The 11,747-nt window shown below is 34.4% G+C and overlaps 1 protein-coding gene across 1 annotated transcript; it reads left to right on the top strand.

The window, feature by feature from the left end:
• The first annotated feature begins 4,809 nt into the window (after positions 1-4,809).
• LOC141519467 (olfactory receptor 14I1-like) lies at positions 4,810-5,778 on the top strand. The gene has a single exon (XM_074231703.1). It carries the CDS (start codon positions 4,810-4,812, stop codon positions 5,776-5,778), a length of 969 nt encoding a protein of 322 aa, XP_074087804.1.
• Positions 5,779-11,747: the final 5,969 nt, after the last annotated feature.

Here is an 11,747-nt window from a genome sequence, read left to right as displayed (position 1 = left end):
CATAAAAAAGAGTTTATGAAGAAAAAAATGAGTTGAGCTGGCAGTGAAGTCGGCATTCCTTGAGTCCCTGATTAAATATTTTTCCTTTTCTTCCTGAAGACCTTTTCCCTGAGATAAAAAATAAATTAGTTTAGTGACTGCAAATGCACCTGTCCAAAATAATTTTTCATGATATTATTCATATGTAATGTAATTTTTCATGTCATATATAAATTATGATTGAATGAATGATTAGATTGTTCAAAAAAGTAGAGAGAAGAATTTAATCTTGTCTTAATGGCTTATTCAGGTCACCTGATATATGGGAGATGCATATCTTACACATTGTTTTCTACCTGCTGATATACTTGCTAGTCTTGATGGGATTATTTTCAGTATTGCTTCAATTATGACTGTCCCACACATTTTCACTAATTTTTGTCTTTTTATGAGCAATTTCTTCTTACTGAATATCTGCAACATCACAGTCATGCTTACAAATATATTGAGGAGTTAGCCCATCTCCCTCCGTAGCTTCATAGGTAAAGATTCCTTCTTCTCTTCTTTGAAGTGACAAAGGTTATTTTGCTGATGGTAATAGCTGTGACCATTGTAGATGTCTAATACACCTTATCACCACTATTCCTAATTTAATGGGAGTGCCCAACACATTCCTCCCCTCATTTCCTACCAGTTACATTGCCTTTGTTCTACTCCCTCATGCCCTTGTGCTGGATGTTTTTTCCCCTTCATCTTCCTCCCTCCATTTCCTGTACACTTAACAAACACTTTGGTGTATAATAGGCATTCAATAAAGGATTATTGACCATTGACTTAGATCCTCATGAACTGAGAGAATCCAATTAGCCATAATTTTGTGACTGATATTTTAATGAGACTAAAGGGAGAAAAATGTTCACCACGTTGTTTAAACAGTGGACTCTACCATAATAATTCTCAAGGGATGGGGCAAAGAATTCATAGAAACAAAGGAGATGATGATGTTTGCTTTCTATACTCTGGAGATTTCATAGACACTTTTCTAAATGAGGCTGGGAAATATATTTCACTTTTTCTCTATCATAAGAATTACCAAAAATCTCCAGAATGCCTGCAGATTCAGAAGTTTAGATGTCACTGCTTTGCCATATTTTTGAGTATGCCAGTGAGAATGGAATTAAATGGTGAGGAAAGAAAGAATTTCTAGATTATGTTTAAGGTAAACCTAATGACATTAACAACAAAGTTGAAATGTATGCACATCTGCACAATTATCTCAGGTATTTTCATTATGATCATGATTATTTTTCTTTGGGGCTGGTCTGTTTGCTTGGGGGTTCAATGTATGAACTCAAAATCATGTAAATGACCTTTGTATGACTAACTCTTTTTTGTCACAGGTGGTTTGGCATCATACTGTGGATACAATGCAGGGTTGGTATGAAGTGAGGTCTTAGTCCAAATTCTGCTCCTGGCTCTTATGAGCTGAGTAATCTTATACATTCTTCTCTTAAACCATCTCCAGTTCATCCTGTATATAGCATTTTTACATCCTTACTTACTTGCTTTCCTCTCTCCATTGACTGTGAGTTCAGTGAGGCCATGAACTGTTTTTTGCCTTTCTTAGAAACTCCAGCGCTTACACAGAATCCAGGATATAGCAAAGACTTAATAATGGTTGTTGATTTATTGTGACTTGACTATTGGTAATCCTTGTCCTGGCTGATTCCTGCTTCACATGTCGGTAATAGGTGCATAGTATAATCTTTGTCATTTTGATGCTCATCACAGATGATTTGAGTAACATAGTTTGTGAATATCAAGATCATTATGTAAATAGGTCAAATTTCTTTTTCTGATCTATGCTGACAGACCTCAATTTTACCTTGATTAAACTACAAATTTGTATTAGTGATCACAAGGTAGGTTGGGCAAGTGGGTCAAATCACTGATGCTCTTTGTCCATAGTTTAATCTTTATGAAACAGCAGACCCCAAAGATTCCAATGGGACATAGGAACACTGTATTAGGTTTCCCTTCACTTCTCTGTTTCCTACATTACCTAATCTACAATTTAATTTTATTGCAACAAAGATAGATTGGACTTTTCAATAAATTCAGTTGAAGGACTAATGAATCTGGAAGCAGAAGACAGTTATTTAACCTGGACTTTGTCATTTACAACCTTGGAAAACTATTGTTAATCATTGCATGTTTCTATTCTTCCTTTGTAAATACAGGAATTGGGTAATGTAGTTGTTCCCTTCTTTCAGATTTGAATTTCTGCTCCTGTCATCATGCTTGAAAGAGACATACATACAGGAGTGACTCACTATGCTGAGGCCTTAAAGAATTCTCCACCAATTTTCAAAGATGTTTCACCTTCAGAAATTCTCCTAATCAGAAACCACTTTAGAATGAATTGAAGTAGATGGAAAATCTCTTTGATTTTGCAGCCTAGAAAACATGATTTTATAACTGCAGGAGATATAGATAATTATACGCATTTCTCACTGCTAATTAAAATTAGGAACTTGCTGATATGGCCTGAAATCCTCTAAATGTGTGTTTCCTCATATTTCCTCTGACAAGCTGAGGTCTGTGACTTCATTCTCAATTTGGGTTATTGAGCAGGAACAGAGAATCAGAGAACAAGAATAAGATGTTTTTATGTGTGAAAGTGTGTTTTTGTGTGTATGTGATGTGAATTAATATAGGTTTATGTATAATATAAATGTAAATCTATATCAGGCAGGAGGTGAAATTTTCTAGGTCAGTGAATTCAAGGACACCAAGTTTGGGTAATGCTGTTAAAAGAATTGACCTGTGAGATGAAATGATGGAATATTTGGAAAGTTGGAGAATGACTTCTAATGTCCACTTGGTAGTTCAAGATTGAGTAAAGGTCTCAAAAGAAGCTGAAGTCTAGAAGAGAATTTGAGATTAAGGAGGATGGTGAGTCACATCAATCATCTATCTATCCATGTATCTCTCTCTCTCTCTTACCTTTCTGTCTTTCTGTACATAAATACAATATATATGTGTGTATGTATAAAATTTTTTGATGTATGCAGCTTCATTCACACAATTTATATATGTTTATATATATTTAAACACACCTATGACCATATAGATATATGCACAAATATGTATCTGTGTATCATTTCATCTCTCTCTATATCTGTTTATCTATCTATCTATCTAAATGTCTAAGCATCTATATATTCATACAATAATCCATTATCTATTTCTTTACTCGTATATCTCTATATTACAATCTCCATCTTTACTTCTGTCTCTATCTCTGTCTTACCCATCTGCCTTGTTCACAATTTTCTCTCTGGGAGGTCCTTATAGAAATAAAGTGACAATGCCATTCCTAATTTCTTTTCAAAGTCAATTATCTCTTTATATAGTTTTCTTCATAGTAGCTAATTTATAGAAATGAATTTCTTTCATGCAATAAGAAATAATTTGCAGAGAGATTATAGGAATCATAAATGTTGGCACTGGTAGGGGCAGTGCTAACTATATCATCCAAAGTGCTAAATTTAAAAAGCCTGGCCCTAATACCCAGAGGAAGGAAGAAATGAGAGATAAAGAAGTGAAAGTAAGGATGAAATGCCTTGGAAGTGGAAAATTATAACTAAAAACCATAGCTCTTGAATTCCCACTTCCACCTTCTGATTCCTGTATCAAATGTAAAACATGTACTAACCTTAGTCTTATCTAACTAGAAGAAAGATAATCCCATAAGAACAAGGAGAAACACTTTCTATCTTAGTTACAGTAAAGATACTCAGAGAGTGAGGATATAATGAGTATTTTGTCAGGTGGAAATTCTTAAATCTGAAGAGAAAAAAAGGCTTCTGGTAGCAGTCTTTTCAATTTTGGATCACAAATGGGGCCTCTTTTTTTTTTTTTAAGGAAACAGTAACTAATGCTGATAACAGTAGCACGAATGAGGAATTAATATGGATAATAAAATGCTATCTTATTCCTTACTTGCCAACTCAGAATCTCAGCTCTTGAAATGTCTGGCAAGTGCAAAAAATATTGAACTAAAAAAAATAAAATGTTGGGGAATACTTTAGATGAGATGAAATTGCTAATGTGTTATAGTCTAGTTAAAACCAATTACCTAAATCTTAAAGAGCATGTATTGGCTATTTGAATATGGGAGAAAGTAATTGAGAAACCAGGTAGCATCATAAAATGACAACCCAGAAGTCAGTTGATGAGTTCAATTCTGGCATCAAACACTTAATGTCTCTGTCATCCTTGGGCAAGTCACATTACTCTGTTTGCCTCATTGCTTTAGCTGCAAAATGGGTTGGATAAATGTCATACCATTTCAATATGCCCCACATGGGGATCTGGAGAATTAACTCAACTGAAAACTGACCATGAAATGGAAAAAAAAATCTGTGATTGGTTTTTATAGCTATTTGCATTTCTGTTTTTCATAAAAAGGAAATTCGTTTTAGAGTCAACATAATTGATATCAAATTCTGCTTTTAGTACTAAAGATATTTGCTGCTTTGCCCACAAAACTGAAATCAACATGACCTTGCTTTACCCTCCTGTGAAGTAATATCAATAAAATTACCTTAACTAACAGAATGTTTGAATGTTTTCAGACCACTTTTTCTAAACCAAACGCTATTAATGTACAATGAAAATATCAATCTTTCCCTCATTCTCAACTTTCTCCTGTTCTCTCTCGATCTTATTCTTTAGGTTTCATTGGATAGAATAATTTTCAAGTTCTTTCTGGATGACTATTTTACTTCTTTCATCTTTTCATTACTTTTTCCCCTGCTACTTATAATGTTATCTGATGAACCAACAGGAATGAACAACATTTCCATCATCACAGAGTTCCTCCTCATGGAGTTCTCCAACACACGGGAGCTGCAGGTCTTCCATGCTGTGCTGTTCCTGTTGATTTACCTGGCTGCCCTGATGGGGAATCTTCTCACCATCGGTGCAATTATCACTGACTCACACCTTCACACTCCTATGTATTTTTTTCTGAGCAACTTATCCCTCCTGGATATCTGCACCATCTCCGTCACTCTTCCTAAATTCGTTGTGAATTCTTTGTCTGGGATTCATTCTCTGTCCATCCTTGGCTGTGCTGTTCAAATCTTTTTCTTTACCTTTTTTGCATCAGCAGAATTTGCTTTACTTATCGCTATGTCCTATGACCGTTTTGTTGCCATTTGCCACCCCCTACACTATGGTACCATCATGAATCCTGCACGTTGTCTCTGGGCAGCATCTGGTTCCTGGCTCAGTGGGTTCATGCATTCAGCTATCCACATAGTTCACATGTTTCATAAGCCCTTCAGAGGATCTAATGTGATTCACCAGTTTTTCTGTGATGTCCCTCATCTCTTGAAAGTCTTAACCACTGATGTGTTTCATACTGAATTTATATTAGTTGCAACAAGTTTAAGTGTTTTCATATTCTGCTTTGCCTTTTTAATTGCTTCATATGCTCGCATCTTCTCCACTGTACTCAAGATTCCTTCTGTGGAAGGGCGCTACAAGAGCATATCTACTTGTTCTCCTCAGTTAATTATCCTCCTGTTATTTATCGTTGCATTAATGCTTGCAATCATCACTAACACATCAGACACGTCACCTATCCAAAATCTTCTAATTGCATTGTCCTATACAACATTGCCTCCGCTAATCAACCCCATCATCTATAGCCTGAGGAACCAGAAAATTACAGTTGCCATGGGAAAGATGATCAGGAGGATGATTTATTCCCTATGTTCAAAAACATAAATGCCCCCCTAAAACTGGAGATTATATACTTGGACTATCAAATATACAACATGATGAATATGTAAGGTAGCCTAAGGGAGGGAAAAGTGGGACCCAAAACAAAGCCACCCAGTGAAATGGCCTTTTAGATGAAAGATTACCTGGGATGGAACAAATCCATTCTTTATTTTAGCATAATATGAATCCATCCTACCTGTGGTTGCTGTCTATGGTGAACTTTTCATGGTGCTGACCCATTATCTTTGGGCAACTGTATCATCAGAAGAATCAATGGAACAATATTTAATCCTTTCAACAGCATTAGATTATCTTATCCAAAAGTAGCCATCAGGATAGTAATGCTATTTCTACCTCCAGTAGGAATCTTGCCTTCTCACTATCTTTTACTTCCATTTATCTTTTTGTGGAATTAATTTTTCTTTCATTGCATGTTGAAGATGTATCCATCTTTCCAAATATTTATGTCAATATATATGTACATTTGTGCATATGTGTGTACGTGTGTGTGTGTGTGTGTGTGTGTGTGTTTGTTCTAGTTCCTTTTTGGGACTTATAAGTCTTTGATGGTATTTTTGCTATTTTAATGAGGAGAATATGGGCTATATAACAATCATAGTCCCTTCATTTCTTTTTGAGGCTGCGATATTATACAAAATCTTTGTTCATTCCTCAAGTTGAAATTAGTTTCCATTACACCTAGTTTTTACATTTCTTATCTTTCTGATGTGTTAAATATATTTATTTTCTATTATTTGTAGCAATATTAATTTCTTCTCTCTCCTCATGGATTCCCTTATTTCCTTTTCACTTCTATACTGCCATAGTAGTTGATAAAAATAATGACTGTTGAAATGATCATCTGTATTTCAAGTGACAAATTCGAAACCACCATGATAATTTGTTCTAAGTGCAAAAATTTACTGTTGTGAATTTTAAAATGCAGCCACCTCAGGGGATCATTTATACTAATTAGAACCTCGCTATGCTCAGAGCGCAAATTGTGTTTTGTGTTTTTCTTTATATGTATAGGACGCATTTTTGCATAGAGTAAATGTTCCTCAAATGAATAGATTTAATTTTAATCTTCTTGACAAGGCAAGCCTTCCTTTACTTAACTTCATATATAGTTATCACCTAACAGAGATAGATGGAAGAGGAAAGGCAGGGACTCAGCTGAGCTTTCCCAAAATCCCTTCCAAATAATTTTAAGATGATTGAGAAACTCAAGTTCTAATATGCCATAACCAATAAAAAGCTGGTTTCAGAAAAACCTGGGAAGACTTATATGAGCATTTGAAAAATGCTGTGACCATAATAAACTTGAAAAATTTTATACAATAATGGAAATATTGTAAGATGATCAAATTTGAAAAACAGTTATTCTTACGAATCCATTGATCCAAGATGTATAAAGAAAACTAATATATACTTGGAGAAATAGTACTCTTATTGTCCAACTTCAGTTCAAATGCTACTTTTTAAACTTCTTTTTTTCCTCTTATTTTATGGGGATTTTGTCTGTTTTTTTCCCTGACATGGTTAATGTAGAAATCAATTTTGCTTTACTGCACATGCATAATCCATATCAAAGTGCTGCCTTTTAATGGCTGGAACAGAAGAGTGATGGTGAGAGTGAGAAAATTAGAAGTTCAACATTTTAATAATATTTGAAATGTTACTACTAGGAATCTGAAAGAAAGTTTGTAACTGAATGGTGGATGGTGGATGATGCTAAAGAAACAAAATTGGATAATAAAAGGCAAATTTTCAATTATCTCCTCCTAATTGGATGTGAAACAAAAAACTAATAGAGATGAAGCAGGGGGTTAAAGGCTTGTAATGTTGGAACTTTTCCCTCATCTGGTTTAAAGAATAAACTATATCTGAAGAAATTTAAATGTTTACTGAATCTAGAGTGTTAAGGAAATAAGGGCAAGGAGAGAAGACTTTTAGATGGGTGTATAGAATACAATTAGGAGGGTGGGGGAGAAAATAGGGGAAAAGAATTTTTATAATTTTGGATAAAATAAAGAATAAGAGGTTAAGCGGAAATCATAGTAACAGTGACAGGTCAAAACGAAGACGCTAATAAGGAAAATAGTGAACAATAAGAAGGTTGAGGGAAATTCACACGTTGCAATTAGAAGTTTATCAAATCTATAAGAAAACAAAACATTCACCATTTGATAAATGGTCAAAGATATGAACACAAGGTTTTCCAATGAAGAAATAAAAATCATTTATGTTTATATATAAATGCTCTCAAATATTCATTATTGAGTAGAGAAATGAAGGTTAATACAGCTTAATGTATCATTTTACACCTACCAGATTGCTAAAATGAAAGAATTAAGTTACCAATATTAGAGAAGACATGAAAAATTGAAAATCTGATTCACTGTTGTGGAATTTCCTATTGATTCATCCATTATGGAAACCACTCAGGAAATATGCCCAAAGATTTATTAAAAATACTTCTATTCTGTAAGTTGTACACAGTAACAGTAATATTATTTTGGGAACAATATAGAGAATAAGTCATTTTATCTATCATAAATTTCCAAATTAAATCTAAGTGACATATGAATAAACTGTCTCTTGACATCCAGAGAAAGAATAGATAAATATAAATATACTTGAAGTAAGTTTACACCTCCACCTGTATTCTCTCACAATCAGGCATAAAAAACACAGGCACACACACACACACATGCAAGCATACATACTTATTTTCTTCTAATGATAAATATCCTTGGTAGTAGGGGGGGTAGAAAAAAGGGAAAAATAGATAATAATTTTATGTATATTTCAAAGGAATAGCAAATTGTATTAAGGAAATTTTTAATTTCATGTGCAACCATTGTTTTCAATAAACTGACATGCTATGGAAATGCATCTTTCATTGCATAAATATATATCAAGGTAAAAATAAAAGAATATTATTGAAGGAATGAAAATTGTGATCCTACAAATTTAAATTATAAGGTTTTTAAAGAATCCATCTTCTTTTTCCTTTAAAAATATCAAGCAATCACAGTATTAAATGGAATTTTCTTAAATATAATAAACAATAATTTTAAATCAAGAATACTTGTTCTTAACTTACAAACTTTATTTCCCATCCACTAATGATCAATCTAGAGGGAGGAGGGAGAAGACAGGAGTTCCATATCAGTGTACTTCAGCTCTTAGAAAACATTTTTGTAGTAAAGTATTTTTGCTAAAGAATTCTGTCATCATCTCTCTAACTTCTTGTACATTTCTTCCAGTTTCTTTGAATATACATCTAACATGTAGGCTACTTGCTTAGGAAATGTTTACAGCATTATTTTTCACTTCTAGGCATTTCAAGCAGTCTCCTCCTCTTTTCCAGAAGTTTACAATCTTCAGTGGTGGCTGTCAGCTCACCTGTCAGGTTTGGCCATTTTGGAAAACATGTTCTGGCACAGCATCTTGATGTCTGTCTGTACAGACTCCATCACATTGTCATCTAGGCCAATGAAGGAAGAAAGGAGAAGATATGGAGGGAAGGATAAGGATGGCAGAGGAGAGGAGAGGAAGAAAAGGAGAGAGAGAGAGGGAAAGTATCAAGGAGGGAAGGTTAGGGGTAAAGAGAGGGGAGAAAAAGAGAAGGATGAAGAGTTAGAAAGGGAGATAGAGAAGTGGCCTAGGATGGTGGCACCTGCTTCTTCATTTCTTACTGCACAATCGCATTTCAACTCAGTTATATAGTATATCATCTTTAGTCATTCACCAACTGATGGATATCCTTATAGATTCTAATTCTTTATCACCACAAAAAAATGTCTCAAATATTTTGCTACCTCAAGGTCCTTTTACTTTTCTCAGACAAAATAGTGATGTTTTTGTCTCTAACTTTTAGCTTTCTTCTTCTCAGCCAGATTTTCCAATAGTGGTTTCACTTCCATTAGAACATCTATCCCACTCCTTCTTGTGGACCAGCGCTCCAAAACAATTTACTCAGAATGTACTTTTAAGTGTATTTTATTTTAATAATGTTTTTCCTCTCACTTTTCCTATCACTTTTATAAGACAGTTAACAAAACAACAAATCAAGATATGATTTTTAATTTTTGAGGAGTAACTTATCACACTGAAAATTAAGCAAAAGGAGCAAAATATATTTTGCTTCAACCTTTTACCTTTACTCCATATGTATCTCTCTGCTTCAAATGAGTTTCTTGTAAACCGCATATTGTAGGATTCTGATTTTTAATCCACTCTGCTATTAGCTTATGTTTTAAGGAGGAGTTCATCCCTTTCACATTTAAAGTTATAAATATTAACTCTTTATTGTCCTCCATGCTATCTTCCTTCCGTTTATATCCCCCCCCCCCTTTTTCCCTTTATCCGTATTTCCCCAGTATTTTCTTTCTGAATACCACCCTGGTTGGTGTGTTTGCCCTCCTATATCAGCCCCCTTCCCTTTCTTTCTCCTTTCCCTTTTTCCCTTTTCCCCTTCTTTTCCTTTAGTTCCCTTTTTCTCCCCCTCCCTGTTTCTGTTCCCCCTCTCTTTTAATACTTCAAAGGTAAGATCTATGTGTGTGTGTTTGTGTGTGTGTGTGTGTGTTTAAGTTAACTTTAATCCAAGTCTGATGAGAGGAAGATTCAGGTATTTCTCATCTCCTCCCTTCTTCCCCCTCTATTACCATAGGTTTTTTGCACCTCTTAATGTAATGAAATTTACCCCATTCAATACCCTCCCTCCTCCTGTCTCCATCCTGTCCACATTTTTAAGGAGGAAGTATTTTTAAATTATTCTATCAGATTCATAGAAAATCCTGAATATACATCACTTCTAGATAAGTATATTCTATGAAATACTTACAATACTTGAGATTTATTAGAGTCTTTCTCCAAAGTAGTGTTATAGCTAGTTTCATCCCATTGGAGAGCAATCTCATGGATAATTCATGAATGTCCATCACTTCTGGCTAGGTATATTCTCTATGTTAGAGTTACAGTTCTCAAGAGTTATGAGAATCTTTTTCCCATGTTGGGATATAGCCAGTTTCATCTTATTGCATAGAAGTTTTTTCTTTAACCCCCCCCCCCTTTTTTAACCTTTTTATGTGTCCCTTGAACCTCCTGTTTGTTGTCCAAATTTTCTATTTAGCTCTTGTCTTTTCATCAGGAATTTTTGGTATTCCTCATTTCATTAAATGTTCATCTTTTCCCCAGAAACAAAAAGGCTCAGCTTTATGGGATAGTGGATTCTTGTCTGCATTCCAAGTTCCCTTGTTTTTTGGAATAGTTGTTCCAGGCCCTTCAATCCCTTAATGTTGATGCAGCCAGATGCTGCGTAACCTGTACTGTGGCTCCTTGGTATTTAAATTGTTTCTTTCTGGCTGCTTGCAGGATTTTCTTTTATCTGATAGTTCTGGAATTTGACCACAACATTCCTTGCTGTCTTCATTTTGGGATCTCTTTCTGGAGGGAATTGATATATTCTTTCCATAACTACTTTGCCCTCTGGTTCCATGATATCAGGGCACTTTTCCATCACTAAATGCTGTAATATTAAGTCCAGGCTTTTTTCTCCTTAATGTTTTCGGGAATTCCAATAATTCTCAGTTTGTCCTTCCTTGATCTATTCTCGAGGTCAGTGGTTTTGCTGATTAGGTATTTTACATTTTCTTCTATTTTTAATCTGTTTCTTGGTTTTGTTTAACAAGCTCTTGCTGTTTCATGAAGTCATTAGTTTCCACAGACTCCATTCTTTATTTTTTTAAAGAGGAGTTTTCTTCATTTACCTTTTGTAACTCCTTTTCAATTGGTCAGTTCTATTTTTGAAAAAGATTTCATTTGACCAATTGAAGTTTTGAGAGAATTATTTTCTTTTTGCATTTGCCCAGTTGAGGATCTGAATTATTCTCATTTTCTATTTGTCCAGTTGTATTTTCCAATGATTTGTTTTCTTGTTGAAAGGTGTTAATTTTCTCTTGAGG

Source organism: Macrotis lagotis, chromosome 3 (assembly GCF_037893015.1).
Source record: "Macrotis lagotis isolate mMagLag1 chromosome 3, bilby.v1.9.chrom.fasta, whole genome shotgun sequence".
Lineage (NCBI taxonomy): Eukaryota > Metazoa > Chordata > Mammalia > Peramelemorphia > Peramelidae > Macrotis > Macrotis lagotis.
Note: the sequence above shows the minus strand (reverse complement) of the source record. Positions and strands in the feature narration are given on the sequence as shown.

What these genes read in the sequence shown, in the direction of transcription:
- LOC141519467 (XM_074231703.1), top strand. Translation starts at nt 4,810, where the DNA reads ATGTTATCTGATGAACCAACAGGAATGAACAACATTTCCATCATCACA.